The sequence below is a fragment of the Oncorhynchus gorbuscha genome, linkage group LG08 (genome assembly GCF_021184085.1).
Source record: "Oncorhynchus gorbuscha isolate QuinsamMale2020 ecotype Even-year linkage group LG08, OgorEven_v1.0, whole genome shotgun sequence".
Lineage (NCBI taxonomy): Eukaryota > Metazoa > Chordata > Actinopteri > Salmoniformes > Salmonidae > Oncorhynchus > Oncorhynchus gorbuscha.
This window is the reverse complement of record NC_060180.1, coordinates 59,238,393-59,264,958: the sequence shown is the minus strand read 5'-3', so window position 1 is coordinate 59,264,958 and position 26,566 is coordinate 59,238,393. Positions and strand designations below refer to the sequence as shown.

The 26,566-nt window shown below is 44.2% G+C and overlaps 2 protein-coding genes across 5 annotated transcripts in view; both read left to right on the top strand.

Moving 5' to 3' along the window:
- The window catches only part of LOC124041920 (cyclin-Y-like), a 34,323-nt gene extending 13,456 nt beyond the window's left edge, over window positions 1-20,867 (top strand). The window contains exons 3-13 of one of the 4 annotated variants that reach the window (XM_046360086.1): window positions 14,437-14,511; window positions 15,257-15,277; window positions 16,029-16,063; window positions 16,197-16,220; window positions 16,582-16,676; window positions 16,780-16,815; window positions 16,933-16,990; window positions 17,133-17,252; window positions 18,410-18,576; window positions 18,868-19,030; window positions 19,363-20,867. In XM_046360086.1, the coding sequence (XP_046216042.1) occupies window positions 14,437-14,511; window positions 15,257-15,277; window positions 16,029-16,063; window positions 16,197-16,220; window positions 16,582-16,676; window positions 16,780-16,815; window positions 16,933-16,990; window positions 17,133-17,252; window positions 18,410-18,576; window positions 18,868-19,030; window positions 19,363-19,479 (911 nt within the window). In that variant the 3' untranslated portion in view covers window positions 19,480-20,867. The remainder of the gene's footprint in view (window positions 1-14,436; window positions 14,512-15,256; window positions 15,278-16,028; window positions 16,064-16,196; window positions 16,221-16,581; window positions 16,677-16,779; window positions 16,816-16,932; window positions 16,991-17,132; window positions 17,253-18,409; window positions 18,577-18,867; window positions 19,031-19,362) is intronic. The other 3 variants (XM_046360087.1, XM_046360088.1, XM_046360089.1) reach the window with 3 other exon arrangements.
- An 826-nt stretch (window positions 20,868-21,693) lies between these two features.
- LOC124041918 (gap junction delta-4 protein-like) lies at window positions 21,694-26,489 on the top strand. Its single transcript, XM_046360085.1, has 2 exons — window positions 21,694-23,381; window positions 24,287-26,489. Exons 1-2 carry the CDS (start codon window positions 23,318-23,320, stop codon window positions 25,471-25,473), a joined length of 1,251 nt encoding a protein of 416 aa, XP_046216041.1. The 5' UTR covers window positions 21,694-23,317; the 3' UTR covers window positions 25,474-26,489.
- The last annotated feature ends 77 nt before the right edge of the window (window positions 26,490-26,566 follow it).

The following is a 26,566-nucleotide window of genomic DNA, read 5'->3' as shown; positions in this document are numbered from 1 at the left end:
GTTTGCCAAAAGGCACCTAAAGGACTCTCAGACCATGAGAAACAAGATTCTCTGGTCTGACGAAACCAAGAATTGGCCTGAATACCTTCACATCTGGAGGAAACCTGGCACCATCCCTATGGTGAAGCTTGGTGATGGCAGCATTATGTTGTGAAGATGTTTTTCAGTGGCAGGGACTGGGAGACTAGTCAGGATCGAGGGAAGGATGAATGGTGCAAAGTACAGAGAGCACCTTGTTGAAAACCTACTCCAGAGCGCTTAGGACCTCAGACTGGGGTGAAAGTTCACCTTCCAACAGGAGAACTACCCTAAGCACACAGCCAAGACAACACGGGAGAGGCTTTGGGACACGTTTCTGAATGTCGTTGAGTGGCCCAGCCAGAGCCTGGACTTGAAACCGATTGAATATCTCTGGAGAGACCTGAAAATAACTGTGCAATAACGCTCCCCATCTAACCTGACAGCGCTTGAGAGGATCTGCAGAGAAGAATGAGTTACTCCCCAAATACAGCTGTGCCAAGCTTGTAGCGTCATACCCAATAAGACTTGAGGCTGTAATCACTGCTAAAGGTGCTTCAACAAACTACTGAGTAAAGGGTCTGAATACTTATGTAAATGTGATATTTAAGTTTATTTTATTTTATACATTTGCAAAAATGTATATGAATCTGTTTTGCTTTGTCATTATGGAGTATTGTCTGTAGATTTATGAGGGGGGAAAACACAATTTAATCCATTTTAGAATGCGGCTGGAAAGTAACAATGTGGAAACGTCAAGGGGTCTGAATACTTTCCAAATGCACTGTAAGGCTTTGTAATAAATATCATCTAGTGATACATACTTTGACATTTCTACCATCCATTGTGGGAGGGTAGCCAACCTTTCTATTAATTGCAATGCATTTCATAGCCCCTATAAATGCTAGGTTACACTGTTTCTTCTGATAACAGTCTCAGTATCAACATTTCCAAGCAAAACAAAACAGGGAAAATCTGTAGACATGCTGAGAAATTTTTCTCCTGCCTCGTGTTGCCATCTATTTTGTGAACTTCACCAGTCCCTCCTGCAGCAAAGCACCTTCACAACATGATGCTGCCAAACAGTTCTATTTTTGTTTCATCAGACCAGAGGACATTTCTCCAAAAAGTATGATCTTTGTCCCCATGCGCAGTGGCAAACCGTAGTCTGGCTTTTTTATGTCGGTTTTGGAGCAGTGGCTTCTTCCTTTCTGAACCGCCTTTCAGGTTATGTTAATTAATAGGACTTGTTTTACTGTGGGTATAGATACTTTTGTACCTGTTTCCTCCAGCATCTTCACAAGGTCCTTTGCTGTTGTTCTGGGATAGATGTGCACTTTTCACACCAGAATACGTTCATCTCTAGGAGACAGAACGCGTCTCCTTCCTGAGCTGTATGACGGCTGCGTTGTCCCATGGTGTTTATATTGAGTATTGTCCCATGGTGTTTATATTGCGTACTATTGTTTGTACAGATGAACATGGTACCTTCAGGCATTTGGAAATTACTCCCAAGGATGAACCAGACTTGTGGAGGTCTACGTTTTTTCTGAGGTCTTGGTTGATTTCATTAGATTTTCCATTGAGGTCAAGTAAAGAGGCACTGAGTTTGAAGATAGGCCTTGAAATACATCCACAGGTACACCTCCAATTGACTCAAATTATGTCAATTAGCCTATGAGAAGCTTCTAAAGCTATGACATAATTTTCTGGAATTTTCCAAGCTGTTTAAAGGCACAGTCAACTTAGTGGATGTAAACTTCTGACCCACTGGAATTGTTATATAGTGAATTCTAAGTGAAATAATCTGTCTGCAAACAATTGTTGGAAAAATTACTTGTGTCATGCACAAAGTAGATGTCCTAACCGATTTGCCAAAACTATAGTTTTTTGTGGAGTGGTTGAAAAACTAGTTTTAATGACTCCAACCTAAGTGTAAACTTCCGACTTCAACTGTAGTTGCTCTATTGATGGTCTTAAACTGCAGTAATTTATGTCTGAGATTATATGAACATGACTGGGCATTCTAACGTAACATTCATCCGTCGTCATGAATTGCGTCTCCCAGGTCTTCCTCATATTTTAGTTTGACATGTTTTGTGTCAACGGGAAAAGCATTTATCAATCCTCAACTTTAGAGGTTTGTCGGACTGTCTTACAATATTTTCAATCTTTTTGCTTGTCCAGTGTTTGCTGCACAGAGAAAATAGTGTTGTGTCTGCAGAAAGTCACCCCATCTCAGTCAGACTGGTCTTCCCTGGCTGCCTGACCCCCGATGAGACCCCTGTCACCATCTGATCCTGCTCAGATGAGGCATAACAAATAATTACATTGGTGTACATTTATACATTGTATTATCCATGAATAGAATCAATGGTTCAACAATTGAAATGACCATTATTCCCAGATCCCAGACTGTAGTCTACCCATCAACTCAAGATGGAACTTAGTATCTCCCACCTGTAGCACATGCTCCAGCAGGTATATCTCTCTAGTCACCCCCAAAACCAATTCTTTCTTTGTCCGCCTCTCCTTCCAGTTCTCTGCTGCCAATGACTGGAACAAACTACAAAAATCTCTGAAACTGGAAACACTTATCTCCCTCACTAGCTTTAAGCACCAACTGTCAGAGCAGCTCACAGATTACTGCACCTGTACATAGCCCACCTATAATTTAGGTCAAATAACTACCTCTTTCCCAACTGTATTTAATTAATTAATTTATTTTGCTCCTTTGCACCCCATTATTTTTATTTCTACTTTGCACATTCTTCCATTGCAAAACTACCATTCCAGTGTTTTACTTGCTATATTGTATTTACTTTGCCACCATGGCCTTTTTTGCCTTTACCTCCCTTCTCACCTCATTTGCTCACATCGTATATAGACTTGTTTATACTGTATTATTGACTGTATGTTTGTTTTACTCCATGTGTAACTCTGTGTCGTTGTATCTGTCGAACTGCTTTGCTTTATCTTGGCCAGGTCACAATTGTAAATGAGAACTTGTTCTCAACTTGCCTACGTGGTTAAATAAAGGTGAAAAAATAATAATAAATCCATTCACTGATTGTTATAATATAATGCTAAATTGTACGGACCAACCCCATTCCGTACAAATGTGCGCAAACGCAACATTCAAACGAGGCTACAAAGACAACTAATGGGACTGTAGCAACTGTGTTGACTTCAAAATCAGGGGTGTGAACTAGGTTCTATTCAAGCGTTGATCGATATGGTAATGGCTCTATAGTGTTGGAGAAAAGTTGAAAAAACGGACCCTCCGTTACAATATGTCACGCCACGATGTAACGTACAGAATGCATAAAGCATCTATTTCTGTCTTACAATCTCTCTCCACCAGGTGTAGCACTTCTCTCATCATTTAAAAACAAGAAATGGACAGTGACGGGGGTAAGGGGGGATACCTAGTCATTTTTTGCATCATCATTGCATGCGATCATCATTCTCAAAGCCACTGTTTACTTCTAAGATCACTTTAGCACCGTCCTAAAAACCAATTCAAATTCGATACAAACCTTCAAATAGGTATGTAATGACACATTATATAAACTCTTTATAGTGTTTTATTTACATTTTAGAGGCGATAAGGTGATAAGTTGGACAGATCGAGTGAAAAAAAGCAATTTTCCCACAAAACATCTCTCCTTCTCACTATCACGCATTAGTTTCGCTTCCGCACCAGCCATTTTTAAAAACCCGGGCTCATTGCCTGCTTGAATTATGCAGAAACGGGCAGCGCTTAGGTCATGTAATTGATTATGTTGGAAAGGGGAGAAATTGTGCTTTACAATGGTATTGACATTGCAGTTGATCTGGAAGTATTATGTTTTTGGGGCGCTAAAATAAGGGCAATTGTACGGACCAAGGCGATGTACAAGGTTACGTGAGTTTACTTTACTAGCTCAGAACTAGGAATATTTTTTCTTCTTCTGCCAAACAGCAGTTACTTTGCCCGCTAGATTAGTCAACTAAAGAATGGCCATTTTCTGCTCTGCTGGCTTTTACAACTCAGAGAAAGAGCACAACACAGACAGCAGCTGCCTCTGTTCATCTCTCCCGAGCTGGTCCTATACTATACGCCAGCCTTTCAGAAGCTTTGCCTTTACACAGCCTGTCTGCAAGCTCTATGGTGACTGTACGGTCCTAAATCCACCGGAAAACAGCCTACCCAGAATGTGGGTTTCACACCCTGACCATAGTAAGCTGTTTATTCTCTGTGTTGGTTGGGGCGTGATAGTGACGTGGGTGGGTCATCTAGGTGAATTTGTATGTCTATGGTAGCCTGATATGGTTCCCAATCAGAGGCAGCTGTTTATCGTTGTCTCTGATTGGGGATCATATTTAGGTAGCCATTTCTCCATGGTTATTAGTGGGATCTTGTCTACATGTGCACACCAGTAGCTTCATGTTTCGTTTGTGCTTTATTGTTTTGTTTTTTGGGTGCTTTTCAGTTTATTAAAATATGTGGAACTCTACTCACGCTGCGCCTTGGTCTACTCATTACTACAAATGTGACAGAAGATCCCACCAACAAAGGACCAAGCAGTGTGCCCAGGAGGAGGAAGTATCCTGGACTTGGGAAGAGATCCTGGATGGGAAGGGATCCTGGACTTGGGAGGAAATCCTGGCGGACAGGATTGCCTTCCTTGGCGGGAGTCGCCTAGGAGCATGAGAGGACAGCAACGACGTCGGGGTGGAAGCTCACAGAAACCCCAATAATTTTGGGGGGGGAGCACATGGAGCCAATCAAGGAGTCAAGTGAGGAGCTCGATGCAAGATTCCGGAGAGAGGTGCTGGCGTTGAGAACGCTGCAGAGCGGGCATGCTGAGGTGCGTGTCATCAGCCCGGTGTCACCTGTACCGGTCCCACGCATCAGGTCTCCAGTGCGCCTCCACAGTCCAGTATGTCCTCTGCCTCCTCTCCACACTCGCCCTGAAGTGCGTGTCATCAGCCCGGTGCCACCTGTGCCGGTCCCACGCATTGGGCCTCCAGTGCACCTCCACAGTCCAGAGCTTCCGGGAACAGTTCCCAGTCCGGAGCTTCCGGCGAAGGTCCGCAGTCCGGAACCTCCTGAGACCGTCCTCAGTCCGGAACCTCCTGAGTCGGGCCGCAGTCCGGAACCTCCTGAGACGGGCCGCAGTCCGGAACCTCCTGAGTCGGGCCGCAGTCCGGAACCTCCTGAGTCGGGCCGCAGTCCGGAACCTCCTGAGTCGGGCCGCAGTCCGGAACCTCCTGAGACGGTCCGCAGTCCGGAACCTCCTGTGAAGGTCCGCAGTCCGGAACCTCCTGAGACGGTCCGCAGTCCGGAACCTCCTGAGACGGTCCGCAGTCCGGAACCTCCTGAGACGGTCCGCAGTCCGGAACCTCCTGAGACGGTCCGCAGTCCGGAACCTCCTGAGACGGTCCCCAGCCCGGAACCTCCTGAGACGGTCCGCAGTCCGGAATCCACTCACGCTGCGCCTTGGTCTACTCATTACGACAAACGTGACAGTGGGGGAGGGGGTCATGCACCCCTGGGTTTAAGTATAACTTTAGTATAACTGAAGCTTTAAGTGAGAGGTTTAATGCTTTAACAATTAGTCATTTTTATCCCCCCAAACTTGTAATCATTATATAAATAAGCACATTTAATTTAGTCACAAAAAGTGTTTTGTTTGTTACATCCCTGTCAGTGAGCATTTCTCCTTTGCCAAGATAATGCATCCACCTGACATGTGTGGCTGATTAAACAGCATGATCATTACACAGGTCCACCTTGTGCTGGGGACAATAAAAGTCCACTCTAAAATGTGAAGTTTTGTCACACAACACAATACCACAAATGTCTCTTGTTGAGGGAGCGTCTAATTGGCATGCTGAGTGCAGGAATGTCCACCAGAGCCGTTGGCAGAGAATTGAATGTTCATTTCTCGGCCATAAGCCGCCTCCAATGTCGTTTTAGAGAATTTGGCAGTACGTCCAACCGGCCTCACAACCGCAGACCATGAGTATGGCGTTGCATGGGCGAGCGGTTTGCGGATATTAACATTGTGAATAGAGTGCCCCATGGTGGGATTATGGTTTGGGCAGGCATAAACTATGGACAATGAACACAATTGGATTTTATCGCTTGGCAATTGAATGCACAAAAATACCGCAACAAGATCCTGAGGCCCATTTACTTTAGAGGTATCTGTAACCAACAGTTGCCTATCTTTATTCCCAGTCATTAAATCAATAGATTAGGGCCTAATGAATGTATTTCAATTGACTGGTTTCCTCATATGAACTGTAAAATCTTAGAAATTGTTGCATGTTGGTTTATGTTTTTGTTAAGTATAATTAGAAAAATGAGTCATCTGGAGTAGGTAGCGACATAAGTAAATAAGTAAACAGTGATATGACTAAAGCGTTAACCAATGTAATTTTAGTAAATAGACAGGTATTTACCTCGCCATGGTTGCAAGGTCTTGTCATATTTTTGTTTGTTCCTTGCTGTAGAAGGAGCAGGCTGGCCACAGAAGGTGTCTCAGCTGCATTAGATCCTACTGCTTGACAACCTGCTGTCAGACAACAGAATTATACTCAGAGTAAGAAAAGAAGGACAGTGTCAGATTGAGACAGAGGGAAAGAGGTAGACCTACAATGCTGATTATCTCTCTGTCAGTTCAGTTGTCAGTGGTGTTGAGCCATGTCTCAGGTGACTCTCTCTCATGGCACCCAGAAACAGGTATGGCTGCATACTCTGTGATAGCATAGGCTGCTGTTCCCCTCTCTCTGCCCCTAGCTCTATGGTAGTGCTCTGTAGTGGTGCCCTGTGGTATTGCTCTATGGTAGTGCTCTATGGTAGTGCTCTGTAGTGGTGCTCTATGGTAGTGCTCTGTAGTGGTGCACTATGGTAGTGCTCTGTAGTGGTGCCCTGTGGTATTGCTCTATGGTAGTGCTCTATGGTAGTGCTCTGTAGTGGTGCACTATGGTAGTGCTATATGGTAGTGCTCTGTAGTGGTGCACTATGGTAGTGCTCTGTAGTGGTGCTCTATGGTAGTGCCCTGTAGTGGTGCCCTGTGTAGTGCTCTATGGTTGTGCTCTGTGGTGGTGCTCTGTGGTAGTGCTCTGTGGTAGTGCTCTGTAGTGGTGCTCTGTGGTAGTGCTATTTACCTGCTCTGGGCAGTGCTCTGTAGTGGTGCTCTGTGGTGGTGTTCTCTGTGGTAGTGCTCTGTAGTGGTGGTGCTCTGTAGTGGTGCTCTCAGTGGTATAGTGCTCTGCAGTGGTGCAACCTGTGTCTGCACTGTAGTGGTAGTGCTCTGTGGTAGTGCTCTGTAGTGGTGCCCTGTGGTAGTGCTCTGTAGTGGTGCCCTGTGGTAGTGCTCTGTAGTGGTGCCCTGTGATAGTGCTCTGTAGTGGTGCCCTGTGGTAGTGCTCTGTAGTGGTGCTCTGTGGTAGTGCCTTGTAGGTGACTGGTAGTGCTCTGTGGTGGTGCCCTGTGGTAGTGCTCTGTAGTGGTGCTCTGTGGTAGTGCTCTGTAGTGGTGCTCTGTGGTAGTGCTCTGTAGTGGTGCCTGTGTAGTGCTCTGTGGTAGTGCTCTGTAGTGGTGCTCTGTGGTAGTGCTCTGTGGTGGTGCTCTGTGGTAGTGCTATGTGTAGTGCTCTGTGGTGTGCTCTGTGGTAGTGCTCTGTAGTGGTGCTCTATGGTAGTGCTCTGTAGTGTGTGTGCTCTGTGGTAGTGCTCTGTGGTAGTGCTCTGTGGTAGTGCTCTGTAGTGGTGCTCTATGGTAGTGCTCTGTGGTAGTGCTCTATGGTAGTGCTCTGTAGTGGTGCTCTGTGGTAGAGGTCTGTGGTAGTGCTCTGTAGTCGTGCTCTGTGATAGTGCTCTGTGGTAGTGCTCTCTGTGGTAGTGCTCTGTGGTCTCTATGGTAGTGCTCTGTAGTGGTGCACTATGGTAGTGCTCTGTGGTAGTGCTCTGTGGTAGTGCTCTGTGATAGTGCTCTGTGCTCTGTGTGGTAGTGCTCTGTGCTCTCTGTGGTAGTGCTCTGTAGTGCTCTGTGATAGTGCTCTGTGGTAGTGCTCTGTGGTGCTCTATGGTAGTGCTCTGTGCTGGTAGTGCTCTGTGGTGGTGCTCTGTGGTAGTGCTCTGTAGTCGTGGTGCTCTGTGGTAGTGGTCTGTGCTCTGTGGTAGTGCTCTGTGGTAGTGCTCTGTGGTAGTGCTCTGTGGTAGTGCTCTGTAGTGGTGCTCTGTGGTAGTGCTCTGTGGTAGTGCTCTGTGGTAGTGCTCTGTAGTGGTGCTCTGTGGTAGTGCTCTGTGGTAGTGCTCTGTAGTCGTGCTCTGTGGTAGTGCTCTGTGGTAGTGCTCTGTGGTAGTGCTCTGTGGTAGTGCTCTGTGGTAGTGCTCTGTGGTAGTGCTCTGCTCTGTGGTAGTGCTCTGTAGTGTGCTCTGTGGTAGTGCTCTGTAGTAGTGCTCTGTAGTGGTGCTCTGTGGTAGTGCTCTGTAGTGGTGCCCTGTAGTGTGCTAGTGCTCTATGGTAGTGCTCTGTAGTGGTGCTCTATGGTAGTGCTCTGTAGGTGCTCTGTAGGTGCTCTGTGGTGTGCTCTGTGGTAGTGCTCTGTGGTAGTGCTCTGTGCCCTGTGCTCTGTGGTAGTGCTCTGTGCTGCTGTGGTAGTGCTCTATGTGTGCTCTGTGCTCTGTGGTAGTGCTCTGTGCTGCTGTGGTAGTGCTCTGTGGTTGTGCTCTGTGGTGGTGCTCTGTAGTGGTGCTCTGTGGTAGTGCTCTGTGGTAGTGCTCTGTAGTGGTGCTCTGTGGTGGTGCTCTGTGGTAGTGCTCTGTAGTGGTGCTTTGTGGTAGTGCTCTGTAGTGGTGCTCTGTGGTAGTGCTCTGTAGTGGTGCTCTGTGATAGTGCTCTGTGGTAGTGCTCTGTAGTGGTAGTGCTCTGTAGTGGTGCTCTGTGGTAGTGCTCTGTAGTGGTGCTCTGTGGTAGTGCTCTGTAGTGGTGCCCTGTGGTAGTGCTCTGTGGTAGTGCTCTGTGGTAGTGCTCTGTAGTAGTGCTCTGTGGTAGTGCTCTGTAGTGCTCTGTGGTAGTGCTCTGTAGTCGTGCTCTGTGGTAGTGCTCTGTGCTCTGTGGTAGTGCTCTGTGGTAGTGCTCTTGCTCTGTGGTAGTGCTCTGTAGTTGTGCTCTGTGGTAGTGCTCTGTAGACGTGCTCTGTGGTAGTGCCCTGTGGTAGTGCTCTGTAGACGTGCTCTGTGGTAGTGCTCTGTGGTAGTGCTCTGTGGTAGTGCTCTGTGGTAGTGCTCTGTGGTAGAGGTCTTCATGGGTCCAAAAAGTTGGATCTGTTCCGTAATGGACCTGGGGCTTTCCTACCTGGACCAGATATGCATAAATACATGTTTTAAATATAGAGACCCGCGAGAGGGAGAGAGGTGCCGTTCCAGCAGGCAAGGAGGGGCCGTACTGTGAGTGAGTGACACGGGGAGGAGGGAGTGAGATGCTATAGTAGACTAATCGCTGCCATAGCTAGGTTATTTATCATCAAATACTATTTACCTAGTACCTGTCTTGGACTGCATCAAACCGGGAGAAGCTAGTTAAGCTAGCTAACTAGGCTAACTGAGGCTGCAGTGCATGTGCTTTGTCATCCTACAGTTACAAATAACAACAACTCCATTCAGAATATTATGTAGCAGCCTGCCTGTTGGCTCCTGGTAGTTGTAGACTCCATTAACTAACCATCTTCCATTGATTAGATATCTCCTCATTTTTGCCACACACTGAGCGAGGCTCTATGACCGTAACCTATTGCCGCTTTGATGACTCATGATTGGCAAACAACAAGCTACACGCGCCACGCTCCACTCTCGTGAAAAGCAAGAGGAGCAGCATAAATGATCAAATATTTCTTTCTTTATACACTGCAGCAGTCTCGTTCTGATCTGTATGGTCCCTTCCGGACAAGTCTGTTAAAATTACACATACCCGAGACCCGTGACAATCCGATCAGATCACACCTGTGACATTATTTAGAATTCTGGATCCGGACCCGCTCGAGTCCCAGATCGGGTCTATACTCTGTGGTGGTGCTCTGAGTGGGCATCAACAGACATGGAATAAAATGGTAAACTCTCATATCCTTCCTGTCTGCATGCTGTCAGGGATGATGCCAATTCATCTACACTGGAATGTGTCCCAAATGGCACCTAGGGCTCTGGTCAAAAGTAGTGCACAAGGGATTTGCGATGCAACCCACTGTGTACTGCAAAGTGAAAGGTGAAAGAAGTGTGAACCATCTTTTATTCAAATTGATTGATTACATATAAAATGAATGGATTAAGGTTCATGGACGTACCGTATTGTGTACTTGAATGTATTTAAAAACAGTTTTGCTCTACAGAAAAGAGACTTATGTTGGTACCTTTCTTTATTTGTTTTACCTTTATTTAACTAGGCAAGTCAGTTAAGAACAAATTCTTATTTTCAATAATGGCCTAGAAACAGTGGGTTAACTGCCTGTTCAGGGGCAGAATGACAGATTTGTACCTTGTCAGCTCGGGGATTTGAACTTGCAACCTTCCAGTTACTAGTCCAACGCTCCATGGTGCAGAACTAATTGTGTTCAAGTGACCTCTGCCTCTGAATACCTCCTGGTTCTAATTTCTAAATGTGTTGAAACGTCTCTCAGTGTAATACTATGGGTCTGTGTCCGAAAGGGGACCCTATTCCCTATTTAGTGCACTACTTTTGACCTAAGCCCTGTTAGCCCTGGTCAAAAGTAGTCCAATATACAGTGAATAGGATGCCATTTCAGACACAACCTGGGTTTCTGTTGCATAAGTGTGCTAAATTGACGGAATGGCTGTGTTTTATGCAAGACTAATCCACACTGTCAGCCCATTTAGAGTTGCCCCACGTCTCAGCGAGCTAACGAAAATTATAACCAAAAGGGCCTCTCTCAGCTCTGGCACACCCCTCCGGGTCAGTTGGCCTACAGCCAGCCCAGCATGCTCTCTGTCTGGGTTGCCGCCAGGTCATATCCCTCTGCTGCTGACTAACACCTCAGACCTCTTCATCAGTAGCCATTTGTTGTATTCAAACAAGATGATAAGAAAAAACAATGAATAAACGACACAAGGCAGAAAGCATATTTTTCCTTTTAACACCCCTCATAGCAACTCCTTTGCAGCTTGTCATTGACTGTTCAGTTCTGTGGTATATTGTTCTGTAATCTACTGGCTGGGTCTGGGTCTGCCTGCCAGGGGAAGGGATACAGTAGAGCTGTGTGCATACCAAATGGCACCCTATTCCCTTTATAGTGCACTACTTTTAACCAGGGCCCAATAGTGCACTATATAGGGTGCTGTTTGGGCCACTGTAGGAGTTAGAGGATCTCCCTGCATTCCTGGCAATTCTTTATTCAGAATTGACCAAAAAAGGCTCTTCAAGGTACTCCATTTCAGTACAAGGCTATCTTTGAGGGACTTTTCTCACTCTTGAGTATGAAGTTGGCCTAGCTTTGTGGTTTGAGTTTATTCTATTCAATTATTTAAGGTAGTCCTGTTGTTTGAGCATGAAACCCCCATTTCCTGGTGCTGTTGAGCTGTTGTTGTGGAGCTGTTGTTGTTGAGTTGTTGTTGAGTTGTTGTTGAGGTGTTGTTGTTGAGGTGTTATTGAGTTGTTGTTGAGGTGTTGTTTTGAGGTGTTATTGAGCTATTGTTGTTGAGCTGCTGTTGAGGTGTTGTTGTTGAAGTGTTGTTGTTGAGGTGTTGTTGTTGAGGTGTTGTTGTGGTGTTGGTGCTGTTGAAGTGTTGTTGTGGTGGTGGTGTTGTTGTGGTGGTGTTGTTGTGTTGTTGAGGTGTTGTTGTTGTTGAGGTGTTGTTGTGGTGGTGTTGATGTGTTGTGGTGTTGTTGAGGTGTTGTTGTGGTGTTGTTGAGGTGTTGTTGTTGAGGTGTTGTTGCCTCTGGAAAAGTAACTATGTGAGGGCTAGAGTAGCGTTCAATGGTATCAAATGTATATTTTCAGACATTATCATGGAGACTTCATTATGATACACAGTCCAAATGAATGGTAGCTATAGTGGCTTGTTAGTATCCTTTAGTACCTTTTTCTCCATCAGGGTAATTTACCATACTATAGCATATGTATAGCATATGAGTGTAACTATTTGTTTGATGTGAGACATGAACGCCCATCCGTAGCTCATATACAGAGGGGCAAAAATGTATTTAGTCAGCCACCAATTGTGCAAGTTCTCCCACTTCAAAAGATGAGAGAAGCCTGTAATTTTCATCATAGGTACACTTAAACTATGACAGACAAAATGAGGGGAAAAAATCCAGAAAATCACATTGTAGGATTTTTAATGACTTTATTTGCAAATTATGGTGGAAAATAAGTATTTGGTCAATTACAAAAGTTTATCTCAATAATTTGTTATATAGCCTTTGTTGGCAATGACAGAACGTTTTCTGTAATTCTTCACAAGGTTTTCACACACTGTTGCTGGTATTTTGGCCCATTCCTCCATGCAGATCTCCTCTAGAGCTCTAGTGATGTTTTGGGGCTGTTGCTGGGCAACACGGACTTTCAACTCCCTCCAAAGATTTTCTATGGGTTGAGATCTGGAGACTGGCTAGGCCACTCCATGACCTTGAAATGCTTCTTACGAAGCCACTCCTTCGTTTGCCTGGGTGGTGTGTTTGGGATCATTGTCATGCTGAAAGACCCAGCCACGTTTCAGTGAATAGGATGCCATTGCTGATGGAAGGAGGTTTTCACTCAAAATCTCACGATACATGGCCCCATTCATTCTTTCCTTTACACTGATCAGTCGTCCTGGTCCTTTTGCAGATTCATTCTTCCCAGCCTGGTGCAGGTCTACAATTTTGTTTCTGGTGTCCTTTGACAGCTCGTTGGTCTTGGCTATAGTGGAGTTTGGAGTGTGACTGTTTGAGGTTGTGGACAGGTGTCTTTTATACTGATAACAAGTTCAAACAGGTGACATTAATACAGGTAACGAGTGGAGGACAGAGGAGCCTCTTAAAGAAGAAGTTACAGGTCTGTGAGAGCCAGAAATCTTGCTTGTTTGTAGGTGACCAAATACTTATTTTCCACCATAATTTGCAAATAAATTCATAAAAAATCCTACAATGTGATTTTCTGAATTTGTTTTTCTCATTTTGTCTGTCATAGTTGAAGTGTACCTATGATGAAAATTACAGGCCTCTCTCGTCTTTTTAAGTGGGAGAACTTGCACAATTGGTGGCTGACTAAATACTTTTTGCCCCACTGTACCCAGGTCGTGATGTAGATAATGCCCTGAATCGCAAAGCATGAATCATTCTTCAATGTCTCTGTGAGAGTGAAGAGAAACAAACAACAATTTATATATGAGTACTAGAGGGGACAGCAGATAACACAAACAATACACAGGGCTCTGGTCAAAAGTAGTGCACTATGGAATAGGGAATAGGCTGTCATTCGGGACGCATGCTATGGCGCTTCACTGTTAAGGCAGCTCACTCTTTCATTTCCTATAGCCTATGTGACTGTGTCCCCTGTGTTTTTCAGAAAAGCTATTAATTAGTATTTTAATGATATTATTATTATTGATCACCGTCGGCAGGTAAAAGCCCATTTATGCTTGATCCGAAAATGTGGTCGGAGGCTCCGTGCTGATGGTGTGACGCAATTGCGAAGCCTCCGGAGGCATGCAGAGGCCAAATTGAGCTTCATACCTCACTACCGTGTGTCTCTCAAAATGTGTAACAATGCAGAGGGCTCCGTATAGCTCCACATTGACATGATTGGTTGATGGTAGGTGAGGGCAGGAGGTCCTGTATAAACACAGACTCATCTCCTTGACAACTTCCTTCACAACAGCTCTATAATTATGACACATATAGCCTCCTGTCTGTCTATGAAGTCCATCTGAACTGTACTGTGCTGGTTTGGATATTTTCTTTTCACATTGTCCTTTCCAGAACGCTTCCAGCAACTATCGTGGATGTGTAATCAGGCCAGCCCAGTACAGCTCTGCTTGGTTTGGCTCGGTTTGGCCCTATTGTGTGAATTAGGCATGTGGCTATGTTCTGTCTGATGCCATATACTGGCTGGATGAGTTAACAACAAGGTCAATGCATGGATGAGAGAGAAACTTTGGGTATAAATGTAACCTTTGAAATGATGTCATCTCACCCCTACATTTTGGCGGTCAGTTGTAAGTTGCATGTGTTTGTCTACAATGAAATGTTTTCTCTCTCTTGCAAAACATTTGTGTTGCAACTTGAGGAACTCCACACATCTGATCCGACAGGTTAATATTTAGGTTGTGTCTCAAATAGCACCCTATTTCCTGTACCGGGGCCCTAAAGTGAAGGGAATAGGGTGTTATATTCAGTAACTGACAGAGTGATTGTCTTTGTTTTCTCAGAGCTGAACATGGAGTACAACCCCTCTGACCATCCTCGGGCCAGCACAATATTCCTCAGCAGATCTCAGACGGATGGTGAGTGGCTCTCAATCAATCAATAAACAATTACGAATCTTTGACGTCACTCAACGGGTGCATTTAACATGGACATACTGGTAGGCCCTGTACTCCACGTTCAGGACTTTAGCTTAAACCAGGAGTGCGTCCCAAATGGCACTCTATTCCCTACATAGTGCACTAGTTTTGACCAGATCCCTATGGACCCTGGTCAAAAATAGTGCACTATATAGGGAACAGGGTGCCATTGGGGACGTATCAGGGTTTCTTCCTGAGCATGTGACCTGACCAAGAAAACACACAGGTTTATCAGGGAAAACTCATGGATACTGGCAATACAGTATAACCTCTGTATTATGTTATAAAGTAGGATATTCCCAGATCACAAGACTGCTTCCAGTGAACACAGCCAGCTCAGCTCTGTGTGGTAATGCATGCCTTGCCCTGGGGTGTTTCCCTAGAAGTACTACAGTATCTACAGACTCTGGGATTCCCATCCTATCACACTGTTTTTCACTGATAAATCTTTCCATTTTACTAGGAAGGATTTTAGAACAACACAGTGATTCTAGGAACTTTGAGTCATGCTTAGCTATGTTATACTGTAACAAGACAGTATTAGCATAGCAGGTTAAGTGACACAATTGTCCAGGATAGAAGCTACATTTGATACATAATATTGTATTAAAGTGAGAGCCAGTGATAGTTGTGTGTTTGAGTTGAACCGGTAAATGAAGTAGATGGCTTTTGGTTTGTTTTTCAGTGGAGTTGTCCAGCAAAAGTGGTGAGTAGTGTATATGTACAGTAATACTGAGTGCTTCTGTTTCCCCCTAGCTGTGGAGAAATGTCTGCCTCTAATACCCTCTGTTCATAACCAGTCACCAGCCCTAACCATAATGAATCATCTCTGAAGTGTGATATTAACCACGTTGTCCTCTTTGTGCACTTGGATACGCTTCTCGCTGTACATTATGTTGCAAATAACGCATGTAGGGTCCATAGAAGCGTTGCTGTTTCAGTGCAGAATGTCTTGCTGAACATGCTCAAACTCTCATCCACCATTGTGCTTTGTTCTATTGCTTACGCAATCTCTAGGACAGTGGTATTGTAACTTTTTCAGCGGGAACCACATTTTATTCACCAGAATTTCTGGGGACCCCATTTTTTTGGCCACGAATTTCTCGCAAACCCACCCCATCCCAAATCTAATGACAAAACCTTCAAATCTGTACATTTAGATTTTTACATCAACAAATAACCTTAATAACAACTCATTACATTTTCATCTCTTATCAACCAATAAATACATTTACTCAATAACATTTTATTTTTCAAAATGTATCTTTCTCAAAAACATTTGTATATTGTCCCATAAAATAACCTGTACTCTTAATTTTTTGTAAAAACAAAATATAAAGATTTTGGCGACCCCACTGCAGTTCGTGACCCCGACATTGAATACCGCTGCTCTAAGACAATGCTGATAACAAAGGATAAAAGCCTTTCTCAATCTTTCTCTTCTTATCTCTGTTTAGTGCGTGAAAAAAGAAAGAGCCTCTTCATCAATCATGTGAGTATTAAATACGTATTAAATATAGATTCAGGCTAATATATTATTTCCTTATATTGGACAGTTAGTCTTTGTAACGGATTCATAATAATGTATGAATTGCCCATGGTAATTCTTTACATTGTTTTACAAGTTAACACACATTGACGAGTCAAAGGTAAGGTACAACATTATTTATGTGTGTCCTCCATGGATCCATTTCATTGCTACTCATGTGACATCATGTTAAATTCATATAGTTAGGGCTGACTTGCATCATTCATGGTAACGTGTTAGGGGTGAAGGACCCTCTGCATTATTGACAATGATTAGCAATCTTTAAATAGTGAATACACAACTATGTCTTAATTTGCCACGCATGTCCATCGCATGCTACATTTGAGGAGGTAGCCTCAGTAGAAACCTTCTTCAATGTATCAATATGCCCTCTAGTAACAACATGCCCTCGACTAATGGTCAGCTTCTATAATTGCAGCAATGTAGAGATGTGTATTTGTAATTCCATTTCATTATTATAGCATGGATCAACTAGAAGAAAACACAGCTCCTGTTCCACCATCTTCCTGGATGACAACACAGTCAGTCAGCCCAATCTTAAATTCACCATTAAATGGTGAGTGTATGTCCCAGGTCCGTTTACGTGGGTTGACCTATGGGACAGACAGAAAGTACTGGTTGTGACAAATGCTTTAACAGCTACCCTTCTTTCTTTACAGTGTATCTCTTGCAATATATTACCATATCAAGAATAGGTAAGAATATTCTTATCACTGTGAGCAAGCAATGCCTTGAATGGAGAGTTTGGTTAGCTTGTGTAACAATCCAGTTAAACATTTGACCTTTGAGCGTTCCTGAATGACCTGTTTCAGAGACACAGATGGAGGAATGCGGCAAGACATTTTTGATGAGAAGCTTCACCCTCTCTCGGTAACAGCCAATGCAATCAGTTCCTGTATTCATATTGACCCACTATGTGTGTGTGTGTGTATGCCTTTATGTATGAATCTATACATTTAGTTTTATACAGTGACCATGTTCGTATTGCCTTCATGTTCTTCTACTCTCTCAGAAATCTGAAGTGCCGTCTGACTATGACAAACACGACCCCGAGCAGAAACAGATCTACCGCTTCGTTCGGACGCTGTTCAGCGCTGCTCAGCTCACTGCAGAATGTGCCATTGTTACACTGGTAAAGGAGGGGGACTGGTTGTCTCCATTGTTTGCGTCCCAAATGGCACCTGACCCTATACCCTACATAGCGCACTACTTTTGACCAGGTAGCTTACCAATGGGACACTTGTTTCATCAGAGGTGTCATAAATTAGACCTATATATTTTTTGAAAAGTTAATTCTCAACTCATCTGACATCTTCTCAGACAGGGCAGACAGAACTCTCCACCAAGGTATTCTCTCTCCCCTTTAGCTACAGCCTTTTATGTTTGATCAACTGGTGTCTTGTTGGTTACTGCCTGTCTGTCTATCCTTGGTCAGACACGGGCTTGGAGTGTTCCTGTCTCAGGCTGATCATCATGTCAGTCAGTCTGTCAGAGGCTGTTAACTAGCCTGTGGTTGCTTCCCAAATGTCACCCTTTTCCCTATTTAGTGCACTTCTTTTGACCAAGGCCTATAAAGGGAATTGGGATGCAGGCCAATTCTGTCAGAAGAAGCCTCCTAACTAGCCTGTGTCTGTGGGCGGCTGGCAGCCAGTGTCAGTGCCAGTGATATTCACTGACATGAGCAGCAGTGGAGGAAAATTAGGCCAACCGCCAGGGGCCAAAGCCAGTTAGCCACTGTGTCCTGTACTGCACGAATGTATAGTAAAAGGCCTGGGTCTACTACTCTACTGCCAGAGGAACACACAGATGGTCTGCAGCCAGAGCAGAGCTAACGTCAGCATCACAGAAGCACATTCTCCACACACCAAGTGACATTTCGATGCATCAACGTTGTGGCCTTGTCTTCAATTTACACACATCCTTGTCTTCTCTCAGGAGGTCATCCTGAGAGGGCCCTGGGGGGCTGAGGGGGAGGAAGGGAGGATGGCCCTGGGGACTGAGGGGGGCTGTGTGGGAGTAGGGGTGAGGGATGGAGGAGGGATGGGGGGGTGGTGTGCCTCGGGTGAGAAGAGGTGGGTTAAGAGGGATTTCACAGGAGGCTACTGTATGAATCAAGCTTCAGATACGGGTCAGATTTGTAATATGGCTCTGCATGTGCCACGCATTATCAGGAGATGAACATACTATTTAGGCAATATGGTGTTATGTGGGAAGCAGCCAATATCACAAAGTTAGTTGCCTCAATTACCTCATGACTTTAGTATTCATTTTTCCCACTGTGTTTTTCAGGTGTACGTTGAGAGGCTGCTGACGTATGCAGAGATAGACATTGGCCCAGAGAACTGGAAGCGTATGGTACTGGGAGCCATTCTGCTGGCCTCTAAGGTCTGGGATGACCAGGCTGTTTGGAACGTAGACTATTGCCAGATCCTCAAAGACATCACTGTGGAGGACATGTAAGAAGAAAATAAATCAGGGACTCTTCTGCTGGCTAATTTCAGCTGCCCTGTTTTACTGCTCACATTTAGTGTGTACACAGTGTTTCTGGAAAGCTCAGACTTTACTGACTTACTGTAGGTCTGACACTGGACCTGAAATCAAAACCATGTACTGTACATTCAACAATTCGTTTTTACACTGATGTTTTGGATATGTGCCCCTAATATGTTGCTGTCGATCTCTAGGACAGTGAGCTGAGTGCCATCAATTGTTGTGAAAAACATATATTCTCAATTTTTTCTCAACAGGAACGAGCTGGAGCGTCAGTTTCTGGAGCTTTTGCAGTTCAACATCAACGTTCCATCAAGTGTTTATGCCAAGTATTACTTTGACCTGCGCTCACTGTCAGAGACCAACAACCTGAGCTTCCCTCTGGAGCCCCTGAGCCGGGACAAAGCCCAGAGACTAGAGGTGAGCCACTGCTCAATTTAGCTGTTTATCAATAACTATATATTTTTTAGAAAGCCCTTTGTACATTAGCAGCTGTCACAAGGTGATTTTACAGTAGCCTGACCAAGACCTCAAGAGAAGCAGAGGCTATGCAGTAGAGTGTAGGCTGGGTTACTATATAGCACTTTGTGTCAACGGCTGATCTGAAAATGTCTTCTGTTGATGGCAGCTGAACCTCTGAATAGTCTTGGTTTAACACTTTAACTACATATTTTAGTCTATGCCTGAAGGGCAGTAACAATTCTGTTCAAGCGAGTTTGTTTATCGATTCATCTTGTTTGTTGCTCTTGCAGGCGATCTCAAGGTTATGTGACGACAAGTACAAGGATGCCAGGAGAGCTGCCAAGAAGCGCTCAGCGAGCGTGGACAATCTGGTCGGGGTGCGATGGGTCCCTGCCATCCTTTCCTAACAACCAGGAACATAGACCACACCTGAGACTGGGCCTGAGACTGGGCCTGAGACTGGGCCTGAGGCTGGGCCTGAGGCTGGGCCTGAGGCCAGCATGGTAAAATTCCCAGGTTTTCCAGAATACCTGATTGGAGGATTTCAGATTTCCTGCTGATTCCGGGAATCATCCAATCTGGATTCCTGGGGAATTTTGGAAAAGTTACCCGAATTCTGCAACCCGAACCTGGATAGACAGACCGACCTTGTCACAGATAGATGCCTTCACAGTGCCTCCGCTCCTGTAACACAGGGAAGAGCTCTCTATAGGACTGGTAGTTCACTGACTGTTAAGAGTAAGAAAAATGAAAGCTTCTTTGTGATACAACATAAAGATGACTGTTAAGAGATCTCATGACATCACAGTTTTCTGTGGACAGAAGCAGCCAGGTGACCATCAAGACCATCAGAAGTAGCCAGTCAACCATCACTGTGGAAACATTAGCTTTATGCGTTGTAGCAGCAAACCAACAGAGAAGTTGTCAGAAAACAACATTTCAGTGTCATTTGACCTCTTTTCCTGGGTCGTACCAAACGAAAGAAAAAGGACTGAAACGGTTGGATGACCTGAACTTGTCCATTAAGAAACGGTTTGCGTTGAAAAGGTTTTGCTATGGCGTGCACTAATGAATACGATCATGGGTCCTGTCCAAGCTGGCGTGGCACGACAGACAGTTGGTTGCCTTTGGAGATGGTTCTGTTACTTTTGGTGAAAGGGTTTATATTCATTTTGTGTTCATAAGGCTGTTTTCACTGCCTACTGCTATAGCCGACCAAACCCAAGTACCTGCAGACATCATTTGATCAGATAAAACAGCATTCTAGCTGTGCAGGCGTTTCTACTGGAGATCTACATTCAAATTCCAGAAACATTTAGTTCTTAATGAACACATTTATTTTGTTCATGTTCAAACAAGTTGACCATATTACTTTACTACCCACTGGGCAAAAACTGGTTGAATCAACACGGTTTCCACATAATTTCAACAAAACAATTCAATGTGATGACGTTGAATCAATGTGGAAAACTGATTGGATTTGAAAAAAGTATTTTTTTCACTGAACTTTTAACCTAAACTTTTTATGTAAATAAGAAATAGACGTTGAACTGACGTCTGTGCCCAGTGGGTACCTTTCCACTAGTATATCTCCCTAGTTACTGTACATCCCAATACTCAGAATGTTATATTCAAATCTGCAGCTAAATTCACTAATGATTTACTACATGGCCAAATGTATGTGGACACCCCTTCAAATTCGTGGATTCGGCTATTTCAGACACATCTCTTGATGACAGGTGTATAGAATTGAGCACACAGACAAACATTGGCAGTAGAATGGCCTTACTGAAAAGCTCAGTGACTTTCAATGTGGCACCGTCATAAGAAGCCACCTTTCCAACAATTCAGTTCATCAAATTTCTGCCCTGTTAGAGCTTCCTTGGTCAACTTTAAGTGCTGTTATTGTGAAGTGGAAACATCAAGGAGCAACAACGGCTCATCCACAAAGTGGTAGGCCACACAACCTCACAGAAAGGGACCGCTGAAGCGCGTAACGCGTAAGAATCGTCTGTCCTCGGTTGTAACATTCACTACTGATTTCCAAACTGCCCCTGGAAGAACGTCAGCACAAGAACTCGTCAGGAGCTTCATGAAATGGGTTTCCATGGCCCGAGCAGCCGCAAACAAGCCTAAGATCACCATGCGCAATGCCAAGCGTCGGCTGGAGTGGTGTAAAGCTCACCGCCATTGGACTCTGTAGCAGTGGAAATGTGTTCTCCTGAGGAATTAATCACATTTCACCATCTGGCAGTCCAACGGACGAATCTGGGTTTGGCGAATGCCAGGAGAACACTACCTGCCCGAATGCATAGTGCCAACTGTTAAGTTTGGTGGAGGAGGAATAATGGTCTTGGGCTGTTTTTCATGGTTCGGGCTAGGCCCCTTAGTTCCAGTGAAGGGAAATCTTAACGCTACAGCATACAACGACATTCTAGACGATTCTGTGCTTCTAACTTTGTGGCAACAGTTTGGGGAAGGTCCTTTCCTGTTTCAGAATAACAATGCTCCCGTGTACAAAGCGAGGTCCATACAGAAATGGTTTGTCGAGATCAGTGTGGAAGAACTTGACTGGCTTGCACAGAGCCCTGACCTCAACCTCATTGAACACCTGTGGGATTAATTGGAACGCCGACTGAGAGCCAGGCCTATTCAAGAAGAGTGGAGGCTGTTATAGCAGCAAATCGTGGACCAACATTAATGCCCATGATTAATATGTGTCCACATACCTTTGGCCATGTAGTGTAAATGTGAGTGATTTAGCTACTGTGAATGTGTCATCCACAGGATTCAAAGTAGGTTATATTGACAAGAAGGTGACCAATGAAAGGATAGAAATGGGTTATCATACTTGATACACCGTGTGAATCATGACTTGTGTTTTTTGTTTTAGAAATCAATGTTTTAAGCTACAATGTTTCTTTATTTGTTTAAGAACAAAAACCTGAACACTGAGCCAACTTCTATATAACATAGCTCCTCCAAACGTTATACAGTTTGATTTTGTCTAATAAATATATTAATATTGTTATATTCATGATCAACTTTTATTTGTGTTTTTTCATTTGTCAAGAAGACCCTACTGACAACTGAAGCACTACAATTGTATGAATGATTTAGAAACTGTACAGTATATAATCAAGTATTAAAGTGATGATGCGATCATTAACTTAATTTTGAAATATTTATACGAAGGCTTTGATCCATGTTTGTAATAAAAGAAAATGTCTTTTGATTTTGATTCATTTATTTTTGGGTAAAAACTATTGGTACAGTTTAGAAATCCAAGAGGACAAAATACACTTATTTCCAAAGCGTTTGTCTGACTGTTGTATTAGTTTATGTTTATATGTGGAGAACTTGTTAGATCACGTGTGTATGCTAATCATTAAATCCCCCTATTAGCACTCTATTTGTAGCCAATGTGGAATTGCGAGCTAGTTGGCTGTGTGCTAGAAGAGGGACAGAAGCCATACTGTTACCTATCCAACATGTAGCAGCTGTCGTCTTGACATGACCATTAAAATGGCTTCATGGAGATGTAGTCTCACGTTACCATATCCCCAAAAAATGTGTCCTAATAGCACCCAATCCCTATGTCGTCCACTACTTTTGACTAGGGCCCATACGGCTCGGGTAAAAAGCAGTGCACTATATAGGAAATAGCGTGCCATTTGGGATGCACACCAAGTATCATTAATCACTCTGCTATTTCCGAACGAATGTGAAGAAGCCTGTGTATTGAGGTTAATGGACAGGAGGCCAAGATCGCCACCATTTGGGCACAAAGCTACAATTCTCATTATTGTCCTATAACCTTTAACCTGGTCACCTCAATTCGAATAACATTCTACAATCACGATGCTTCTTTTATGTAGACCCGTCCAGTTGTCTTAGTTCAGTGTATTTTGATGAAATATCCTAGCAATGCTTTGATGGTAACATGATTTGGATGTGATAATAATAGCAGAGAGAGGACCCTGCCTGGCATCACTGAGCTGTTTATAACACTTGAGAGAGATCTATAGTCTAGTAGACATACACTCTGGGGAACTGAGAACTTACTCTGGAGCCACTTCTCTCCAACCAAATGAGGTACTTGGATTTGAATTGGACTGATTTGAATTGATTGAGTTGAACTGAACTGGATTGATTGGACTGAAATGGACCCTTGCTGAGTAATCTGGATTGGATCAAGGTATACAGACAGGATCTCTATGGGATGAGCTGCTTGTTGTTTTTATCATGGAGAAGACTGGCCTAATGGAAATACTCTTCATTACTTTCAATCACAACGTCACTTTTCTGGGTAGGTTTTCCTTTCTGCCATGTGCACATACTCTAGTGTATGTAGATGAGCCTGTAGATGCTGTATGTATGGGATAGTTCATGTTACTAACATAAAGCTTTTTTTCAAGAGTATCTAACACTAAAATAATGTTTGTTTTACTTGCAATGACTGTGATATGTGGTTGTCTTACCTACCTTAGTTGAATGCACTGACTGTGATATGTGGTTGTCTTACCTACCTTAGTTGAATGCACTGACTGTGATATGTGGTTGTCTTACCTACCTTAGTTGAATGCACTGACTGTGATATGTGGTTGTCTTACCTACCCTAGTTGAATGCACTGACTGTGATATGTGGTTGTCTTACCTACCTTAGTTGAATGCACTGACTGTGATATGTGGTTGTCTTACCTACCCTAGTTGAATGCACTGACTGTTATATGTGGTTGTCTTACCTACCTTAGTTGAATGCACTGACTGATATGTGGTTGTCTTACCTACCTTAGTTGAATGCACTGACTGTGATATGTGGTTGTCTTACCTACCTTAGTTGAATGCACTGACTGTGATATGTGGTTGTCTTACCTACCTTAGTTGAATGCACTGACTGTGATATGTGGTTGTCTTACCTACCCTAGTTGAATGCACTGACTGTGATATGTGGTTGTCTTACTACCCTAGTTGAATGCACTGACTGTGATATGTGGTTGTCTTACCTACCTTAGTTGAATGCACTGACTGTGATATGTGGTTGTCTTACCTACCTTAGTTGAATGCACTGACTGTGATATGTGGTTGTCTTACCTACCTTAGTTGAATGCACTGACTGGAAGCTGCTCTGGATAAGAGCATCTGCTAAATGACCAAAATGTAAATGTTTAAACGTGTGTGAGTGAATATCGAATTGATTTGCTGTTACTGCAGGGAAGACATGGTTGATCTTGATGGTGGTCCTGAGGTTACTCATCCTCCTGTTCTCTGGCTATCCCCTCTTCCGGGACGAGCAGGAGCACTTTGTGTGCAACACCATCCAGCCGGGCTGCACCAACGTCTGCTTCGACTGCTTTGCTCCCCTCTCCCTCTTCCGCTTCTGGCTGTTCCAACTGATCATGCTCTGTCTCCCTCACCTGATGTTCATCTCTTATATCATCCACAAAGTATCGTCAACTCTCCATATCAGAGGGAACTATTTCTCTGGGAGCAGAAGTCAGACCGGAGCAGGCACTCTGTGCACCCCTCTACACGCTCTACCAAAAGGAACACCTAACTTTGTAAGTGCCTATCTTCTGGATGTGATACTGCGGATTCTGCTGGAGGCAGCGTTCAGTGCCGGACAGTACTACCTCTATGGCTTCTCTGTCCCCAGGAGCTTCCAGTGCTATGAATTTCCCTGTACGTCCATGGTGGAGTGCTACACATCCAGCCCCACAGAGAAGACCATCATGCTCAACTTCATGCTGGCGGCAGCCTCCCTCTCTCTGCTACTGAACTTGGCAGATCTTGTGTGCTCTGTGCAATGGATGGTGACACAGAGGACCAGGAGAAAGGGCAGACGGTTGATGAAAGGTGGGGTTGGGGAGGACATGGAAGTCCTGTACAACCAGAACCACAAGACCCCCAAAACTGTCCTCAAGAGAGGACAAAGTCACATGGACAAACCAACCTTGAACTGTAACCCAAACGGTGACCTTTCACACAGAAGAGTCAGAATAAATGATGAGACTCGCGTTAGGGTGGTTGCCCAACCACTGCAGGGGAGCAGGCTTCCGCGGAGGGATGCAAAGATTGAGCCGCCATTTCACCCGATTCCTATGGGGGCTCCATGGAGCGGGCACTTCGTTCATCCCAGCCACATCTCCCGTTCATCTTCCGTCCCTCTCTCCCGGCAGTTAGAGAGAGACCCAGTAGTAGTGTCACGCCAATTTACACCCTCACAAATGTACAGTGGTCGGAGGCATGGCCAGTCCACCATGGTAGACGCAACACTCCTGGAGCAGCATCATGATAGTGCAGAATCCCGTGATAGGCTCCTGGACGACATCAACCTGCAGGAAGTAAGGGGCTCCTCAAGCTCTTCCAGTGATTCTTCTTCCTCATCAGATGCTCAGTAAAGTAGATTGTTTTATTTAGACCTATGTAATTCTATGCGAAGCAGCAACACAACAATGGGAGAGCTGTGTTTTTTAGTTCAACTCTGATGATTTACTCATTACATACACTTAAATTAATTTTTCCCCCAAATTGTAATAATAGGCTGCGTTGCATTTTGCTGTTGTGACTTCACACTTTCAGCTCTACAAACGGAATGTGTTCACTGTATGTGTTAGCTAACAGAATTATAATGGGTGATCCAATTAATGCCAGTTAGTTGACCTTCAAGAGCTATGATGGGCGCACTCCGCTGGTGTTCAGCTCACACGGTCTTTCATTGGGTTCCCAAACAACAGTCAGAGAAGACTGATGTGCTCCGACTCATCAGAAGCTAAGACCACTTGGAGAACTGAGGGAAACAAAGGAACATTACTCCTCTACCAGGGTGGCAGGTAGCCTAGCGGTTAAGAGCGTTGGGCCAGTAATCGAAAGGTCGAATCCCTGAGCCGACTAGGTGAAGAATATGTTGATGTGCCCTTGAGCAAGGCACTTAACCCAAATTGCTCCTGTATGTCACTCTGAATAACAGTGTCTGCTAAATTAATAAATTGTAAATGTCAGGAGGGGCTTTGCAGGAGGCCAGTGATGGAAAAGTTTAGGTGAATGCAAGCCTACCTACTGTCAACAATGCTGTGGATGTCAGCTCAAGTGTAAATGACATTTAAAAGTCAAACACAATTCGCTGCTCTACAACGTGCCTTGGATTCAATCCTGGCCGAAGCATTTGTGTGGTTTTGAGTGTAGGGGAGAGCCATTTGTTACATTCAGCATCACCCCTTCAAGGGAATATAGTTTTATTTCTAACAAAGATATTTACATATATTTCAGTAGGTTGTGCATCCCTGGAAATAATTTTAAAAACAGTTTTGAAACCATACACTATATAATACAAAAGTATGTGGACCCCTTCAAATGAGTGGATTTGGTTATTTCAGCCACACCGTTGCTGTATAAAATCAAGCACACAGTCATGCAATCTCTATAGACACACATTGGCAGTAGATTGGCTGAAGTGCTCAGTGACTTTCAACATGGCACCGTCATAGGATTGAC